The sequence below is a fragment of the Salvelinus fontinalis genome, chromosome 5, assembly GCF_029448725.1.
Source record: "Salvelinus fontinalis isolate EN_2023a chromosome 5, ASM2944872v1, whole genome shotgun sequence".
Classification (NCBI taxonomy): domain Eukaryota; kingdom Metazoa; phylum Chordata; class Actinopteri; order Salmoniformes; family Salmonidae; genus Salvelinus; species Salvelinus fontinalis.
In genome coordinates, this window is record NC_074669.1 from 36591624 (window position 1) to 36611798 (window position 20175).

Consider the following 20175-nt stretch of genomic DNA (forward strand, 5'->3'; position numbering starts at 1 on the left):
GGAAACTGTTGAGTGTGAAAAACCCAGCAGAGTTGCAGTTCTTGACAGATACCGCCGCGCCTGGCACCTACTACCCCGTTCAAAAGGAACCTAAATCTTTTGTCTTGCCCATTCACCCTCTGAATGGCACACGTCCACAATCCATGTCTCAATTGCCTCAAGGCTTACAAATCCTTCTTTATTGAAGTGAATTTTGACAAAGTGACATCAATAAGGGATCATAGCTTTCACCTGGATTCGCCTGGTCAGTCCGTGTCATGGAAAGAGCGGGTGTTCTTCATGTTTTGTACGCGTCTGTCACTCACCTCTGGGTTGCCGTAGTTCGTGGAACACCACTACGTCCAGAGGGTTGTTGAGGTGTTCGGCTAGCGTAGCCACGTCGCGGCCTGTTAGCCTGTTGGCACTGTAGATCGCCTCATCCTCCAGGTCTGTCCAGTACACACGGTCCTGGAAGACAGGGGAGAGTTGGGATGGGATAGACTCAGTCCTCAACATACCATAAGCAGTTTTTCTTCTAAGGTGCACGGGGCAGAGGGACGGGAGGCTGTGCAATCGCTGGGAGTCATGGAGAGGCTCAAGTCATATCTGCCTGCAGATAAGGGGGCCCCATTGTTGCCACAGACACATCTAAGTATGACCAGGACGTTCTAAGGCAACTCAATGACCATTTTTATGATCGAATATCATTCCAAAATCTACAGTAAAGAGGAAGTAGCATATCACACTACGTGGTGCTCCCATACGCTGATGGTCTTTTACAGTAGGTGTAAGGAGACAACAGTCTTTGACATCAGTACATGTAATGACTTTTCCCTATACATACATCGAGTGGAGCTATACTCCGAAGCAGTCCAAATGGACCCAGACCTGATCCAGATTTACAACTTTTAATTACTTTCTGTCCTTTTCTCGCTCTCTCCCTCCCTCCCTCCCTCTCTTCCTCAGCACACCTCCTCTCTCTCTCTCTGACTCTCTCTCTTTCTCATCTAATGCCTCCTTATCAGCCTCTCCAGTGATACCATAGCAGCAGGAGCGGAGGATGAGGTGATGGTTCCGCGGTTGCCAAGGCAACCTCGGATTCATCTGCAACCACGAGCAGACATGAAACGAAAGAGAGAGAGAGAGAGACAGAAGAGGAGAGAGAGTTTGTGAGAGAGTGAGAAAGAGAGAGAGAGCGCGAGAGAAACAGAGGGAAGGGGATAAGTGGTAGAGAGAGAGAGAGAGAGAGAGAGAGAGAGACAGAGAGAGAGAGAGAGAGAGAAAGATCAACATTGAGAGATGTGGAGTAAAGGGGCTAACTTAGTCTGGCATGTGCTCAGGCTTAGTCCCTCGGTCTCAATTACGGTGAGGTGCAGAAATAGGTTTGTTTACAAAGCCTTGTGTTTCTAAAGGTCAGCTGACAGCAGGAGGTCTGGTGCAGGTGGTTCCTGGGTGCATTATCTAACCTCCCTGGATTATCAATGGAGGATTATTTTATCCTCCATCTCTCCTTGTTTTTCTTTCTCTCCTTCTCCATCCCTCTCTCTCTCTCTCTCTCTCTCTCTCGCTTTCGATCTCCCTCTCTCTCAGGGATGATTCAATTCAGATAACCTTTTTAAAACATGACAGGAGTGCCCAAATGATATAGGACAAATATCCTCAGGATGATAAACTATCCTCCCCTCTTCTTCTCTCCCTCTTTTTGTTTTAAAACTTCACAGGGCAAAGTTGCTGCATTGCAGCCATGTACAGGTACAACTCTGGGCTTAACAGTGAGATCAAGGTGACTCTTTCATGTCTGAAGGCTTTATCTTCAAGCCACTACCTGCCATGAGACAACCACCTCCCAGGCCTTTAACACTGGTCTAAGATCAGTCATCTCCCAGCCTATAACACTACCGGCCCTGACACTACTACACTTAACACTGGTTCTGGATCAGCTCAGATCTACTCACACCTTTCCTCGCATTACATCATATTATTCCTTATGGGAAATGTCCGGCAAGCTGTACGGAAGGGCCGATATCCACGGTGCAGGGTGTCAGCTCCTGTAGATGATAGTTCTGTAAAAGCCTGGAGAGTTCTTTCAGGTAAGCTGTCTAGAACAGGAGTACACTCACTCACCCACAATGGCCGATTAGAAAGGGCATTGCACTCATCTGTCAGTCCCTCGCATTCTCTCCATCCCACCCCTGCACAAACCTGTCAGTCCCTCACTCTACTCTGATTGTCATTCTGTCTGCTCTGCCCTCTCAGTCAGTCACAGCCCATCCACACAGTCAGCTCCCATCTCAGTCCCTCTCACCCCACCCTATCCAGCTCAGACAACAGTGAAACAAAGATGGGGAGGACAAACATTTTCCTGTTTACAACACCCGGCCACAGGCCTCAGGGAGGAGAGTCGCGGTGGTGTGGAGAGTCCTTCCCTGTCGGCGAACTAGGCTGTGATGTATGACCCCTCTACCCCTCCATCCTCTAGGGCCCTGCAGTACTGAGGACCAGAGGCTTGAACCGCTGGAACTGTAGAGGATTTTTAATTTGTTTTTTTCTTCTTCCTGGGTGCTGGCTACTGCAGAACACAGAGCTGGAGGATATGAATCTTAGAGTGGTCTGTGTGTTCTAACCGCTGCTGCCACAAAGAGACTGGGATAGTGGTCTCGCACACACACACACACACACACACACACACACACACACACACACACACACACACACACACACACACACACACACACACACACACACACACACTGGTCATGATGGATTTCCCTCTGAAAGAAGAGTGTCTCCCTCTGTGTGCACCCTCCGCCAGTACCACATTATCAGTGATCTACTGGTAGCCCTTAGAGCAGCCAGCCCTCTGTAATCTCATCCAATCCCCCGACTCTCCAATCTCCATTATTACTCCTTATTGCCACCGTTTAGCTCTTATTGGCCATCTCCCTCCTCACTACCTGTTCATTATCACCTCCATCGACCCTGTACGCCACTCATCTGGCATGCCCGGCTCATACAGTAGCAGGGATCTTCCTGTGACGATGACACAGCAGCTGTTGAAAGAGACTGCCGCTAGTATGTCACAGTGTCGTCGTCCCCCCCCCCCCCCTCCACCCCCTCCCTTCTCCTCCTCCCCCACCGCTCCCCTCCGTACCTCGAAGACGGTGAGAGCGAAGGGGTGCCCCAGGTGGTTCTGGGAGCTCAGCAGCACTTTGCGGTTGTCACCGTTTAGGTCAATGCTGGAGAGCAGGTGCAGCTTAGAGTCCACCCAGTAGAGACGCCTGTTAGATAGGTCTGAGAGAGGGGAGGGTAGACGGAGAGAGCGAGAGCGGGGGAGAGAGAGGGATGTGAGAGAGGGTGGGTGAGAGGGGGAGGAAGACAGGGAGAGAGAGAGAGAGAGAGAAAAAAGAGAACGAGTGGGAGGTCAGGTTAATGTACTGTACAACACTCCTTCGGAAGTTAACGAGAAAAGGTCTAGACGGAGAGCTTGATGAAGTTCTGGTCCAATAGAATATCAATCACCTTTGACAGCAAGGCCCTCCAGTTAGTGAAGGCCCTCCATCAGCGATCAGAAGGTTGCTGGTTCAATCCCCAGGTGGGGAATACTACCAAAATGCCCCTGAGCCTGGCACTTACCTCCACCTGACCAAATGCTAATATCAATCTATTACAACTGGTTGTGTGTAGGTGTGTAGCAGGCAAGTTGCTATGGAATCACATAAGCAGGTCAGCAAAACAAATGTGTATGTAATAACACAGCTGCAGGGGTGTGAATCAGGTAACCGTGGGGCTGAATTCATTCACAACCTCACCTCTCTCCACTCACACAATAAAGCATTCTTATCTACTCTGTCTGCCTGCTGGCTGTGAAATAGATTACAAAGGGAAAATAATCCCCTTTTCCCCCCCCAAAGAAACCAAATTAGCCAGCCAGAGCTATTCTCTCTTTTACTCTCGCTCCTCTAACCCTCGACATAATTTGTTTTCATACAGATGTAGCCCAGACTAGCGACACCTCAATTCCACCTCTCTCTCGCCCTGCTCTCTGCTCTGCCATTTCACGTCTCATCATTAGTGGTGAGCAGGGAGAGGAGAGGACTAAAATTGGCACAGGCCCGCTGAGGGATGGAAGGGCGGATGATTGGGGTATTGATGGCAAAGCTTTGGCCACTTCTTTCACAGCCTGTTGAATGAACAAACGACACACTGATTGATGACAGAGACACGCTGACTGAGTGACTCATGACTATGTTTCAAACGAGAGAGGGGGGGGGGGGGGGGGCTTCTTCTGCGAACACTTCCTTATTCATCACGATTCTTCATCTTATTTCAACTTTTGCTCTTCATCTTTTTTTCCTATTATCGCTACTCACCTCTCTCTCCCTGTCTTCACTTCCCTCCCATTTGTCCCTGTATCAGTTCTCCTCATGTAGCTCTCCCTCCCTCCCTGCGGTGCCAGTCTTACCCAGAGTGATGCCGTTGGGCCATTCAATCCTCTCGGACACGAGTACCTGGCGGTCCACTCCGTTCATGCCAGCCTTCTCTATCTTAGCCTGGGTCCCCCAGTCGGACCAGTACATAAACCTAGGGGAGGAGAGAGACAGGAGTTGGAGAGCACAATGACAGCAACAAGAACCATTCCGGAGGATAGCTTTGCAGAGAGAGGAGAGAGAAGGAGAGACACTTCACCTCCCATCTCTATCACAGAGACAAAGTCGAACTGTGTGCACGTTACCCAGGCGGCACCTCTCTCTTCACGTTGTACTTCCATGATAGAAATAGTGATACACAGACCAGAGGGGACCGTTACGGCTGTTACGGGGACCGTATTACCGCCACGCCGGCAGTCGCAAGTCATGATCCGCAGTCAAATTCAACAGGACCGTTTACTCCAGGTAACTAGGCTTCTCCCGAAACGGTGCTCTGATGCCAGATTAAATTGAGAATAGTGTGATGGGTGACAATATGATCACTTGTGAATTATGCCCAGCGTGTGCAGTCTAAGGCAAGAAAGAGCGCATGGCTTGTTTGGGGTGATTTTTTCATGTAGCCTATAGGGCTATGTATTTTGGTATGGTTTGTATAACAACTAAAGTGGCCAAATATCTCCAAACTTAGCTTATAGGCCCGGTTGGAGAGCATATAGCCTACAGAGGCGAATGAAACAAGTGTTCTTATAAGCCCAAACACTGTGAAATCGTGAGTGAAAACAGTTCTGACGGGCCACTATTTAAAATAGGATCCCAGCTTTCTCATGCTGCTATATTTATTGCTTATATTTATTGCTTAGTTCTTAAAATTAACCACATTAATCCGCATAACAACCGGTGGTGCCTACCTGACACAGGCAGCGCGTGAGTTCCAAGTTTGGCGAAGCTAATTGTCACCATAAAAATGCACCTTTATCATAAAGCATTCCATGCATCATCGCATTTGCAGAGTTAACAGTGCCTTCGGAAAGAATTCAGACCCCTTGACTTTTTCCACATTTTGTTACGATACAGCCTTACTCTAAAATTGATTAAATAAAAATGGATCCTCATCAATCTACACACAATACCCCATAATGACAAAGTGAAGGTTTTTAGAAATACCTTATTTACATAAGTATTCAGACCCTTTGCTATGAGACTCGAAATTGAGCTCAGGTGCATCCTGTTTCCATTGATCATCCTTGAGATGTTTCTACAACTTGATTAAAGTTCACCTGTGGTAAATTAAATTAATTGGACATGATTTGGAAAGGCACACACCTGTCTATATAAGGTCCCACAGTTGATAGTGCATATCAGAGCAAAAACCAAGCCATGAAGTTGAAGGAATTGTCCGTAGAGCTACGAGAAAGGATTTTGTCAAGGCACAGATCTGGGGAAGGGTACCAAAACATTTTTGCAGCATTCAAAGTCCCCAGGAACACAGTGGCCTCCGTCCTTCTTAAATGATAGAGATGGCCTCCCGGCCAAACTGAGCAATCGGGGAAGAAGGGCCTGGAAGGGTCACTCTGACAGAGCTCCAGAGTGGAGATGGGAGAACCTTCCAGAAGGACAAGCATCTCTGCAGCACTCCACCAATCAGGCCTTTATGCTAGAGTGGCCAGACGGAAGCCACTCCTCAGTAAAAGGCACATGACAGCCCTCTCGGAATTTGCCAAAAGGCACCTAAAGACTCTCAGACCATGAGAAACAAGATTTTCTGGTCTGATGAAACCAAGATTGAAATCTTTGGCCTGAATGCCAAGTGCCATGTCTGGAGGAAAGCTGTGGGGATCTTTTTAGCGGTAGGGACTGGGAGACTTGTCAGGACCGAGGGAAAGATGGACAGAGCAAAGTACAGTGAGATCCTCTGGAAAGACCTGAAAATAGCTGTGCAGCAACGCTCCTCATCCAACCTGACAGAGCTTGAGAGGATCTGCAGAGAAGAATGGGAGAAACTCCGAAAATACAGGTGTGCCAAGCTTGTAGAGTCATAGCCAAGAAGACTCAAGGCTGTAATCGCTGCCAAAGGTGCTTCAACAAAGTACTGAGTAAAGGGTCTAAGAACTTATGTAAATGTAATATTAAAAACGTCGAAAAAAAAAAACGTTTTGCTTTGTCAACCTCTCCCTGAACGTGATCAAGAAAAAGGAGATGATTGTGGACTACAGGAAAAAGAGGACCGAGCACGCCCTCATTCTCATCGACAGGGCTGCAGTGGAGCAGGTTGAGAGCTTCAAGTTCCTTGGTGTCCACATCACCAACAAACTAACATGGTCCAAGCACACAATGGCAGTCATGGCATGACAAAACCTATTCCCCCTCAGGAGACTGAAAAGATTTGGCATGGGTCCTCAGATCCTCAAAAGGTTATACAGCTGCACCATTGAGAGCATCCTGACTGGTTGCATCACTGCCTGGTATGGCAACTGCTCGGCTTCCGACCACAAGGCACTACAGAGGGTAGTGCGAACGGCCCAGTACATCACTGGGGCCAAGCTTCCTGCCATCCAGGACCTCTATACCAGGCGGTGTCAGAGGAAGGCCCTAAAAATTGCCAAAGACTCCAGCCACCCTAGTCATAGACTGTTCTCTCTGCTACCACACGGCAACGGAGCGCCAAGTCGAGGTCCAAGAGGCTTCTAAACAGCTTCTACCCCCAAGTCATAAGACCTCTGAACATCTAGTCAAATGGCTACCCAGACTATTTGCATTGCCTACTATTTACATATTGCCCAACATTTGTATCACAACTAAAGTTGCATAAATAATTCTAAATGAATTGCTCAACATAAACATAAACTCCCTCAGGAATTCGTTTGGGGGGGAAAATCCTGTTGTGTTCAGCTGTGTTCAATTCTATTCTTCTTACTATAAAATAATACAAAATAATGCCACAGGTATTATAAGCCAACGCCAGCGAGATCAGGGCCTAATATAAGGACAACTCAGAATGTTCTTCTGTTCTTCTGGAATAGGCTACATTTTCTTCATATCATGTTTCTTTAGACCTGCCTAAAATAAATAATGGATTTATGGCTAAGGCTATGTCAAGTGGATTTATTAGACTTTTTAAATGTAGATGATCCAAAAGTCTGCATCATTGGCTTTTCGGCTATGTGTCGAAGCCATGAGATGTTTAACGTGTTCATGTTAATTAACGGTCCATTGCCGTGAGACCGACAGTTATTTGCATGACAATCACTGGCTGATAAAGTTTTATGACCGCCACAGCCCTAGGGACAGTTAGCAAACATTCTCTTCTCTCTCTGTAGTAGGGAACCAAAACCTGGATTGTGCTCATTTGCATGTGTTACATGCTTGTCTAGCTCAGTAATGTTGTGGAAAGAAGGGCCTAAGGGAATAGAGTCGTCAGGCAGAGCCAGGGAGATCGGAGATGAGAGGAGCTTAAGTGGTGAGAGAGCTGTGACGCTGCAGACTGAGATGCTAGCTTGCAGCTACTGATGCCTACAGCTACATCTGACAGAAAGAGAGGGAGGGCGAGAGAGGGGGAGGGAGTTGAAGGGATAGAGGGAGAGGGAGGGTGGGAGAAGGAAATGGAGGGGAGGGGAGAGGGAGGAAGGCAGGAAGGGAGAGAGGGAGGTCACAAACAAGGCAATAAGCTGAGAGGAAAGAGCAGGTGGCCACCTATTCCAGTGCTCTGACCAGATGGCCAACACATAATGAAAATAATATAAAGCCTCATGGACAGTCAACCCGTCTTACTTTCTCACCCAATCGGTCTCTCTCACCCTCTTTCAACTTTGTTTTTCTCCCTGCCTCCCTCACTTCCTCCACCCCCCACCTACTCCCAACAATACATCCAACTCTACCCCACCTTCACCCCTAATTCTCTCCCATACCCCCTCCCCCCTCGTACCCTTGTCGGGGGTCCACAGCGATAGCACGCGGTTCACTCAGCTCCGTGGCAATCAGGATCCTCCTCTTCTTGCCGTCTCCCGTGGCGACAGAGATGGTCTTGTCTCCGGAGTCGGTCCAGTAGATGTTCTTGTGAACCCAGTCTACTGCCAGGCCCTCTGGAGAGGTTAGAGCTGTCTCGATCAGAGTCACCTGCTCCGACAAATCACTGGCCTTGTTGATGTATGCACTGGGGAGACGGAGAAGAAGAGGTTCTCATGACGTTACTATAACACGTACTTGTAAAGACACATGGATAGTACATTGTGACATTTAGAAAGAGGGAGAGAACACACACCGTTAACTAATAATATCAAACCACTATGTAGTACAAAACAATATGACTGATACATTACATTGAACAAAGCCAACCGTCTGATACAAGAGTTTAACTGGGTAAAAAAAGCTAAGGTATCCATCTGATAGGCTGTTGTCAACATGGGGGAGGGACTGCCACATGTGACTCCCAAATGTTGTAACATTGCGAAGGGCTCTGTATAGCTCCGCATTGATATGATAGGTTTACGGGTAGGTGGGGGCGGTACATCCTGTATAAACACGAACTCACTTCCTTGACAACAGCTCTGCACTGCTCCGAGAAGCGCAAGAAGTGTGAATGTCCTGACTTCTGCTGAGGCCATATCGCCGTAAATGCTGTATGGCCAATGCTGACGTACAATGCACTTCTCTCTCCAGAATGCGCTCTCTCCCGCCAATTTGTGCACATTCATTGCTTCATAACTTCATTCTGTGAATTGTTTGCGTTTGATTGTTAGTGTATATCTGTCATGACATATCTATTCCCCCTTACATATATCACCAGTACTACATTTGCCGTTAATTCCTATAATTTCTAATCCACGATGTTTGTTACGGTAATTATTTTAATGCATTCAATATTATTATACCAGTCTTCATTGTCTGAGTGGACAAATTGTTTGCAGAGTATGTTCAAATCAAATCAAATTTTATTTGTCACATACACATGGTTAGCGGATGTTAATGCGAGTGTAGCGAAATGCTTGTGCTTCTAGTTCCAACAGTGCAGTAATATCTAACAAGTAATCTAACAAGTAATCTAACAATTCCCCAACAACTACCTAATACACACAAATCTAAAGGGGTGAATGAGTATATGTACATATAAGTATATGGATGATCGATGGCCGAGCGGCAAAGGCAATGTGCAGTAGATGGAATAAAAAACAGAATATACATATGATATGAGTAATGTAAGATATGTAAACAATATTAAAGTGGCATTACTTAAAGTGGCATTGTTTAAAGTGACTAGTGATCCATTTAATAAAGTGTCCAGTGATTGGGTCTCAATTAGAAAACACACACACGACACTCTGCATGGCTGGGGGGAGAGAGAGAGAGAGAGAGCGAGAGAGAGAGAGACAGAGAGAGAGAGAGAAAGAGAGAGACAGAGAGAGAGAGATAGAGAGAGAGACAGAGAGAGAGAGAGAGACAGAGAGAGACAGAGAGAGAGAGAGAGACAGAGACAGAGACAGAGAGAGAGAGACAGAGACAGAGAGATTCAGAGCCCAGTACAGGGAAAATAGAAAGGCACAGCGAAAGCACTGAAAATCCATTTGATTATTTTGCCCGTCCCCAGTCCAAGGATTTCGACTTATTTTATCTACCACCCAAAACAAACCTCTCAAAGAGTCATTCCCAATGTATTCCACTATAAAGACAAAATGCTGACATACTATGAAGTAACTCACTCCTTGTTCTGCTCAGTTTGTCTTGCATTCGCAAAACCTTCAGCCAGTGATAGTGCATTTGTCAAAGGAGGCATGCAGGCCTGGAAACATGCCCATCAGAGAGTACAGGAACATGAGAGAAGCCAGACCCATAGAGAAAGTGCAGAAGCCTTTTTCCTCAGAGCCAGCAGAGCAGACATCCGTACCCTTCTGAGTGATACGCAAACGTCAGTTCAACGAGACCAGGTCAGAAAGAAGAGGCGATTGATTGATGTATTTAAAGTTGAAAGTATTGGTAAATGTGGGCTTAGCTACAGAGGACACAGACACAAAGCTGCATATGACTTGGAAAACATGGCCGTCAATCATGGCAGGTTTCTTGAGCTTACATTGTTGCTAAGCAAATATGATGTCTGCCTACAAGAGCATGTTAGCGATTGCATTGAGAAGAGCAAGAAGCAGATGGGAAGTAAAGGACGAGGGTCCTTGGTAACTATGACGTCCAAAACAACAGCAAATAAAGTCATTGAAGTCATCAGAATGTTGATTCAGCAGACACTTGCTGTTGAAGTGAGAAAGGCAGGGATGTTCTCAATACGAATGGACACAACACAGGATTTAACATCCAAAGACCAGTGTGCAGCAGTTCTGCGATATGCCACTGACGTTGTCCACCAGAGACTCATTGCGGTCATTGACTGAGTCATCGACTGGAAAGTACTTTGTGGACCTCGTGAAACAGACCCTTGAGAAGATGGACATAGATATCAAACAGTGTCTCGGTAATGCAACAGACGGAGCAGCTAATATGCGGGGACAACACAGGCGCTTCTCTGCATTGCTCACAGGAGAGTCTCCTAACCAAATACACATATGGTGTTACTCACATGTCCTCAACCTTGTGCTAACTGACACCACTGGGGTTGTTGTGGCAAGTGAATCCCTTTTCTCACTACTGAGTGACATTGCAGTGTTCATTCGAGATTCCTACAAGCGCACGAAGCATTGGGAGGAAACCAGTGAGGACAGGAGACACAGACGGCTTGATGTAATTGGTGAAACACGCTGGTGGGCCAAAGACGAGGCCTTGAGGAAAGTATTTGGAAGCTTTGCAAAGCCTGACCGTACACTTTACACGGATGTGATCATCACTATGGAAAGAATTGAAAAGGATGTGACCATGAAACCTGGCATCCGAAGGAAGGCCCGAGGGTACAAGGATGCTCTCCTAAAGTATGAAACTATACTCACAGTTGAGTTTTTTCTCCAGATTTTTGAGCAGACGTTCCCTCTCTCTAAATACTTGCAAACAAGTGGCATGGATATCGTAACAGCAGAGCACTTGGTGACAGGAACAGAAGATGTGCCAGAAAGTGTGCCTGAGACTTTGAGGGTGTGAAAAGGGGCAGCAAACGACTTTGTTGAGTGGGCCAATGGCATTCTGGAGGAGCAGCAGGACTGTGATGCCGAAGCTCAGACTTCTCTCCCAGAGAAGAGAACAAAAAAAAGAAGAGAAAACCAGGTGAGTTGGCAGAAGACGAGCCCATTGCTAATGCAGACATGGATTACAAAATCAAGATCCACAATGTGGTACTGGACACTCTTGTTGAAAGTATTCACCGCCGTTATGCAGCAAATGCATTGCTGTGTGCAGATGTCTCCTGCATGAATCCCAAGCATTTTCCTGAGAACAGAGAAAAGGGCCTTCCAAAGACAGCCATGAAGGAGCTCAGCAAATGCTTACTGGAATTTGATGAACATGCCACTGTTGAGGCATTGCAGGCTGAACTGATCCGCCTTGCACAACAGTGGGAAAGACTGAAACAGTCAGCATTGGAGGAGTACAACACCAGGGCCCCCGCCGCCAGTGTTGAATCAGGGAAAGGCTCTGAGGATCCTGATGAAAGTGTGGAGTTGGTGAGCAGATGTTGTTCCGCATGTAAAAACTGCCCGATATGCTGCTACCTTCTCCTGTCTCAGTACAATCTGCTCACGGATGCGTATCACATCATTGGTTTGGGCTACAAGTTCCTCCTCACCCTATCCATCAGGTGTCTTGTGAGAGGACCTTCTCCACCCGGAAATTCGTGAAGAACCACCTAAGAACCTCCCTCACTCAAGTGAACCTTGAAGCGTTCCTTTTGATGGCAACAGAGAAGGAGGTTGTTATGGGACTTGACAAAGATGACATCATTGACAAGATGGCAGAGAGCAGTGAGTTACTGCGCCGCCTACTGGTTTACTAGTGGTAATTACTTCCTGGATACTCTGAAGTAGCTACGCTATGATTCTTCCTTAATTAACAGGCTGACAAGGGTGAAATAAAATTTGCTGTGAGTTAAAGCTTTTGTACAGAGGCATGTTTTTGGGACTTTCGTATTATACTTACAGTTATGTAGCTAATGTTCAATTTCATTGACTCAGTGTATAGATGTGTTTATTTTGTGCTGTTTGCTTTATGGACACTAGTGAGTGAACATTGTAATCTACATTTTTTTTGTAGAGGAGTGCTTTTTCGACTTTTGTATTATACTTACTTACATTGTTGTAGCTTACGTTCGAGTTCAGTGAATGTGTGAAGTCTTTGGATACTTTTGATATGCTTGATGCTTGAATATAAAGATAATAATTTGAACATTTGAGCTAACTCTGTATATCTCATTCTCTTTTTAAAAAGTGTAGGCTAATTGTTTTGTGTCTAGCCTTGTATATTTGTATGTGCTATGATTGGTGTATTCCTAGTGAGGTTTTGAGGTTGCACCCATAGCCATAGCATACCTTGAAAACTCAGTATTCAGATAGGCTACTTGTTGGTCAGTCCCAAATGTTTGTATTTTGTCATGTGGATAACTTTCTTCCCAGATGAACATAGCGCCCAAATTTATAACTAGTTTGGTACGCGTTACATCAACAAATAGGGTTAGCCTACAAAATTAGCGGTCTGATGGTTTGCGTGAACAGGGTGGCCTGGGATGGAGTCAAATTCCCAGCCTGAATTATTATTTCAGTCCGCCCCTGGATTTGTCTTTATATGGAAAATACACGTTTCAAATTTCTGACCAACCAATTGATCGAAAGAACAGACCACTTTCGGTCGACCAAGATTTTTTGGTGTCAGGGACAGCCCTACCCTGTGCACAAAGCGAGGTCCATACAGAAATGGGTTGTCGAGCTCGATGTGGAAGAACTAGACTGGCCTGCAATGAGCCCTGACCTCAACTCCATCGAACACCTTTGGGATGAGTTGGAAAGACGACAGCCTCACTAATGCTCTTGTGGCTGAATGGAAGCAAGTCCCCGCAGCAATGTTCCAACATATAGTGGAATGTCTTCCCAGAAGAGTGGAGGCTGTTATAGCAAAGGGGGGACCAACTTCATATTAATGACCATGATTTTGGAATGAGATGTTTGACGAGCAGGTGTCCACATACTGTTGATCATGTAGTGTACCTCTGATAGGCTGTCACTATGAGGGGGGACTATCCTGGCCAGTAAAACCTCTGATAGGCTCTCTTTAACCTGACACACCTTTAACAACTTCTGCCCTCCTCCTGCAGATGTATGATCTTAATTTGAGCAAGTTTGCTACAGCAGGAAAATAATCCTGCAGCAACAGGAAATGTGAAATGCTAAATGTGGATTATAATTAATGGACATTTTTGGGGGTGATAGAATTTTTGTTTTCCCTTACAAAAGAATGTAAGTGGAAATTACAAACTTCAGAAGCCATTTTAAAACTCAAATACACTATACGTTTTACATTTCCAAAGTTCTCATGCAAATGAATGATCAAATTAAGATCCAACATCAGTACTTCCTACAGAAAACAGCTGTTCGGATGGGCCTGTCTCCTTTGATCAGCAGACAAAACAGCCAGCCACTCTTCTTGTCTGACTTGTCTGAGAAACAGCAACGAGATGAGCTGAGAGGAGACAGAGCAGCTTCACTATGGAACATTACACCTCCACTGCCTGGCTAGGCCTGTAGGATCGATTTGGTATTACCGGGACGCAATGTCACAATTTACACGCTAACACAACAGGGAGATAGAGGGAGTAAAAGCTGGGAGAGTGGAACCGAGGAGGACGGTGTTGAATAAGAAAACGGAGAGCGGTGTTAAGAGTTAGGAGCAGGATGAGACAGAGACTGATGAGATACACATGGGGAAGAACACGAGAGAGAGAGAGCGAGAGAGACGGCTGGGGACAGACAGGGGAGGTAGATCGTCTCGTTAATTAGCTGTGCTATTGTTTATTTATTATTTATTTATTTATTGTTGATCTCAGATGTAATAATCCCAGCAGGGCTGCATCGACTGCATAGACCGCCACCACGCTAATCACTATTAATTAGAGACAGAATAACGAGGGAGGAACGATAACACTGGCTCACCACAGACACACCTCACCGCTCCTCCCCAAAGAACCAATCTCGCGTAATAAGTTACGACGAGTACACAACAGGGGAACTTATAATATCCGTAGCTTCCCAGTGGGTATCGAGCTGTGTGGGCGGTGGCTAACATTAGCACGGCAGGGATTGGTACACAACACTGCAATTTCAGGCCAGAGTGCGGAGAAGTGTATATGAATGATACTCGTGCACCAATACTCGTCTACAGCATGTGCACCTGATGTGGCACTCCAGAAGGAGGTGTATAGGTTCTTTGCACTTAAGACACCACCAGTGAGTGCCCTCATGGTATGTGCTAATGTGCTAGTGCTGAAGTGGATTACATAAAGACTAGGTATACATTCCAAATGAGTGTATTTGTGTCCTCTCTCCTCCTCGGGCCCTGGGGTGTGTGTGGGTGCGTGAGTGTGTGTGATGAGTAATGGGGTGATTATTCAGGCTGAGGAATTAGAGGCAGCATATGGTCCGACTGAGATGATTTAGTGCCCCTCCCTCCTACCCACTACCTGGCAGCCTTAGAGTTACACCAACAGATACAGGCAGGGATGGTGGCAAGCTTGTCACACACACACACACACACACACACACACACACACACACACACACACACACACACACACACACACACACACACACACACACACACACACACACACACACACACACACACACACACACACACACACACACACACACGTGTGTGTTTCTGGCTATATGTGTGAAGGACAAACAGCCCCGTCCTGCACTATCCATCTCTCCATTCCACGTGTACTTCAGGCATCGGCGTCATCAGCAATAGAGATTTGAGGAGCGGTGGATGGGAAAGAAGCGAGTGCCTAGGAAGAGCCGGGACGGTTTTCCTTCCACCTCATTCTGAATGTTCTGGCAATCAGCACATTGTTTACCCTGACAGAAATAGAAGCTAGTACGTGCACCGCATGCTCGTACGCATGTCCAGTGGGTTTTCTTTTGCACACTAATGAGGCACTCTCAATGCAAACAGGCCTGGATGGGCAGAGCTGTGACTCATGAGCCCGCCGCTATCTGTACACATAGAGAGTAGTGGTGTGGTGCAGCCTTCAGTAGCCATCAGTGCACACACTCAGTCAGTCAAGAGAGGAGAGAGTAGAGAGACGAGCAAGGCCACTCTGTAATGTCAGGCCGATAAGCGACCTCTCTTTTGATTCACACAGACAGCAGATGGATAAAAGCTTCGAGTGAGTGTACATGTATTGGATCGTGCACTGCGTGTGTGTGTATGTGTGTGTATGCGTTACCTGTAGATCTTGCGGTGGTAGAGGTCACACCAGTACATCTTGTTGGTGGTGACGTCCACATCCAGGGCTACAGCGTTCTTCAGCGTGGGGACCACCTGGGTGTAGTCTTTCTTCACTAGGTCAATACGACGGATCTCGTGGCGGTTGGTGAACATCAGGTACGGGCTCTTCCCTGGGAGACAACAGAGAGACGCAGCATGAGAACATTGAAAACATTGACACAGACCCGAGGCAAGCATTACTACGACGGGAGAAGTAGAAGCTCGCCCCTGAGACGGAACGTAGACGGAAGACGACCATGAGAACGTCACGGCGACGAGAACATCGGTAGAGAGGGTTAAGTCCCCAGTCAAGTCATACCGAAGAAAATGGGACCTGAAGACTCTCTGCTTGCCTTGGTACTCAGCATTAAGGCATGGATTGAGGGTTAGGCCCTGCGGCAGACCATTATCCTGTCTAGGTGGTGTACTTGTACGTCAATCTGCCTCACGCTACGGAAACAGGAGATAGGATGTGGGCCGTTCTGGCTCTGACAAGGCTTACTTAGCATGACAAAGGCCCAAATTCTAATGCCGTGAAACAGTTTAAACAAGTAGCAAGGTAGGGAAGAGCGCAGTTGGATGTCACACTTCTTACTTGTGCCTATTTCTCAGCACCAGTATATCTTACAAGAGATGATTGCCTTAGATTTTGGGGGAAACTGATTTGCAGGAACAAATTACCATGCGTTGTTAACCGAATCAAGGACAAGCTTTTTCTGAAAATGAGCAGCTGATATTTGGTTTAAACCTAAACTGAGAATGTACACTCTCATCAAAGAGAACTACACTCTTGAACCATACTGCCTGAACCTAACAAAAAGCCAAAGTTCAGTTTGTTTGCAATGCCTGGAGGAGAAGGAGAAATATACTGTTTGTGTAGTGTGGCTAGATGGTAGCTGTACCTGCCATGATTTTGTATGCATATCATTTGTAAAAATGTATTTTGTTTTGAGTACATGTGGGCTGGGCAGTAGTAGGTCTATGACACTTAAATAAATCACATTTAAAAAATCATCAAATCAACAAGACTCTTCAATATCAGGAGAAAGACCAAGATATTTGGTTGAAACAGAGACCCCTTTAATCCTCATTGCGTATTCCAACATGGTGTTATAAGCCATCAAACACACACTGTCCACTTGTGACAACCAGCCCCTTATATATGCGTGTGTGACAGAAAAAATATGTGTGAGAGAGAGGCAACGAAGGGAGCTCTTTATTGCACAAGCACAAAAGAGATTGGGATTCATTATCATGTAGTCGACAGTGACAACCAACCCCACATTCTATGTGACAACCATCCACAACCCCCCCCCCCCCCCCCCCCCCCACCACCACTCCCAGTTAAAGAGATTAACTGATACTCTAGTAGACTTGTTAGCCAGTAGTTCTGAAAGTAGCACTCAATAGCCAAAATTGGTCACCAAAAATGGTGTACTGAGTCACATGGGCACCAAGTCATTGCTCTCTTTCATTCTGCTGTGTCCAGTGAGCCCGCCCTGCAACCTCATAGGATAACGCTGGGCAGGCCTCTTGCTAGCTGTCACTCAAACGCGAAGGGCTGAAGCTCATTTGCTAGAACTCAAATTGATAGGGGGCCGGCCCATGTCGGGGGAAATGTAGAGAAAATGGCATTGGCAAAGCTTCAAGAAAACAGTCGCTTTCAAACTAGGGATTCCGTGGCTAATTGAGGTAAGACAGTACTTCTCTTCATAGATTATGCATGTATGAACTACACATTGACACATCCAGCCCAAACTTTCTTAGTCGCCAAAGTACCGGCACATGTCTTTAAGATGACAGTTACCACATGGCTTGACCTAGGAACTCAGAATATAGGTCTCCGTTTCCCCTTTTCAACAAATATAATTGTTCACGGATACTCCCGTAATTGTCTCTTCAACACCCTCTCTTCCTTCCTGTCTCTGTCTATCTCAGGACATAAAGAGAGAACGTGGTCCATGAATCACCAGACAGTGGCATGCTATTCTATTCCTGATACTGCAGATCCTCAAAATGGTGTATTTTCCTGGGGTGGTGTGTGTGTGCTCCTGTTTGTACGTCTTCTACCCACGGCATATTTCTCAGCAAAGTGAACGAGCATGACTAATGTTTTTGAATAATTCCCACACGGACACACGGAGCCCAAGTTATTTTCCTGGGGTGGTGTGTGTGTGCTCCTGTTTGAATGTCTTCTACCCAAGGCATACGTCTACCCAAAGCAGAGGGAAAGAGCATGACTCATGTTTTTGAATAATTCCCACACGGAAAGAGGCCGGCCTTACCTTTGATTTGACCTCCAACACAACTGCACGCACGCCCTGAATCACGATGCACGCACAAACACACACGGTAACAGCAAACACACACACACACGTCGTCAATATATGCCTTCCTTGGCACTCAACCCCAAAATTAAAAATGGTTGCCCAGCACTGGGCGCAAACTCGTGATGCTCGGAGCCGATGCATTCTGTTCAGACCACAGTGCTACCGCAGTTCACAATGCAAGCCATGAGAATACTGATGATACCTGATGGTAAATAGCACGTCATTTTTTAATATTTGGTTTTAAACCTTCTCCAAAACATTGAGTTTCTTCTATTTTAACCCTGTAACCACCCAGAATTAATACTGTAAGAACAAAAAATAGATGTCTATCCATATTATGTCCACATTCGGGACGCCCCCAGGTGGTGAGAGTAGACAACAACACATATGCCACGCTGACCCTCAACACGGGGGCCCCTTAGCGGTGTGTGCTTAGTCCCCTCCTGTACTCCCTGTTCACCCACGACTGCGTGGCCCGCACACGACTCCAACACCATCATTACAGTGGTTCTTCCTTAAAAGTTGACTCCAACACCATCATTACAGTGGTTCTTCCTTAAAAGTTGACTCCAACACCATCATTACAGTGGTTCTTCCTTTAAAAGTTGACTCCAACACCATCATTACAGTGGTTCTTCCTTTAAAAGTTGACTCCAACACCATCATTACAGTGGTTCTTCCTTTAAAAGTTGACTCCAACACCATCATTACAGTGGTTCTTCCTTTAAAAGTTGACTCCAACACCATCATTACAGTGGTTCTTCCTTTAAAAGTTGACTCCAACACCATCATTACAGTGGTTCTTCCTTTAAAAGTTGACTCCAACACCATCATTACAGTGGTTCTTCCTTTAAAAGTTGACTCCAACACCATCATTACAGTGGTTCTTCCTTTAAAAGTTGACTCCAACACCATCATTACAGTGGTTCGTCCTTTAAAAGTTGACTCCAACACCATCATTACAGTGGTTCTTCCTTTAAAAGTTGACTCCAACACCATCATTACAGTGGTTCTTCCTTTAAAAGTTGACTCCAACACCATCATTACAGTGGTTCTTCCTTTAAAAGTTGACTCCAACACCATCATTACAGTGGTTCTTCCTTTAAAAGTTGACTCCAACACCATCATTACAGTGGTTCTTCCTTTAAAAGTTGACTCCAACACCATCATTACAGTGGTTCTTCCTTTAAAAGTTGACTCCAACACCATCATTACAGTGGTTCTTCCTTTAAAAGTTGACTCCAACACCATCATTACAGTGGTTCTTCCTTTAAAAGTTGACTCCAACACCATCATTACAGTGGTTCTTCCTTTAAAAGTTGACTCCAACACCATCATTACAGTGGTTCTTCCTTTAAAAGTTGACTCCAACACCATCATTACAGTGGTTCTTCCTTTAAAAGTTGACTCCAACACCATCATTACAGTGGTTCTTCCTTTAAAAGTTGACTCCAACACCATCATTACAGTGGTTCTTCCTTTAAAAGTTGACTCCAACACCATCATTACAGTGGTTCTTCCTTTAAAAGTTGACTCCAACACCATCATTACAGTGGTTCTTCCTTTAAAAGTTGACTCCAACACCATCATTACAGTGGTTCTTCCTTTAAAAGTTGACTCCAACACCATCATTACAGTGGTTCTTCCTTTAAAAGTTGACTCCAACACCATCATTACAGTGGTTCTTCCTTTAAAAGTTGACTCCAACACCATCATTACAGTGGTTCTTCCTTTAAAAGTTGACTCCAACACCATCATTACAGTGGTTCTTCCTTTAAAAGTTGACTCCAACACCATCATTACAGTGGTTCTTCCTTTAAAAGTTGACTCCAACACCATCATTACAGTGGTTCTTCCTTTAAAAGTTGACTCCAACACCATCATTACAGTGGTTCTTCCTTTAAAAGTTGCGTCGGACTGCAGCACACCTTGCGGTCTGCAGCAGAATTCTATGGCACGTTATTTAAGTGTCAGCCATTGTTGCCATTACAGTTTTTTCCAATTGCTAACACACTAAAATGACATGCACAGCACAA

At 45.8% G+C, this 20175-nt stretch overlaps 1 protein-coding gene across 4 annotated transcripts in view; it reads right to left on the bottom strand.

Annotated features, from left to right (window-relative positions):
• LOC129855533 (low-density lipoprotein receptor-related protein 8-like) overlaps positions 1–20175 on the bottom strand; it is a 258688-nt gene that overhangs the window by 16658 nt on the left and 221855 nt on the right. For all 4 annotated transcript variants that reach the window (XM_055923302.1, XM_055923305.1, XM_055923303.1 and 1 more), the window contains exons 10-14: positions 15769–15940; positions 8329–8556; positions 4442–4560; positions 3131–3270; positions 306–447 (exon numbers count right to left, since the gene is read on the bottom strand). In XM_055923302.1, the coding sequence (XP_055779277.1) occupies positions 306–447; positions 3131–3270; positions 4442–4560; positions 8329–8556; positions 15769–15940 (801 nt within the window). The remainder of the gene's footprint in view (positions 1–305; positions 448–3130; positions 3271–4441; positions 4561–8328; positions 8557–15768; positions 15941–20175) is intronic.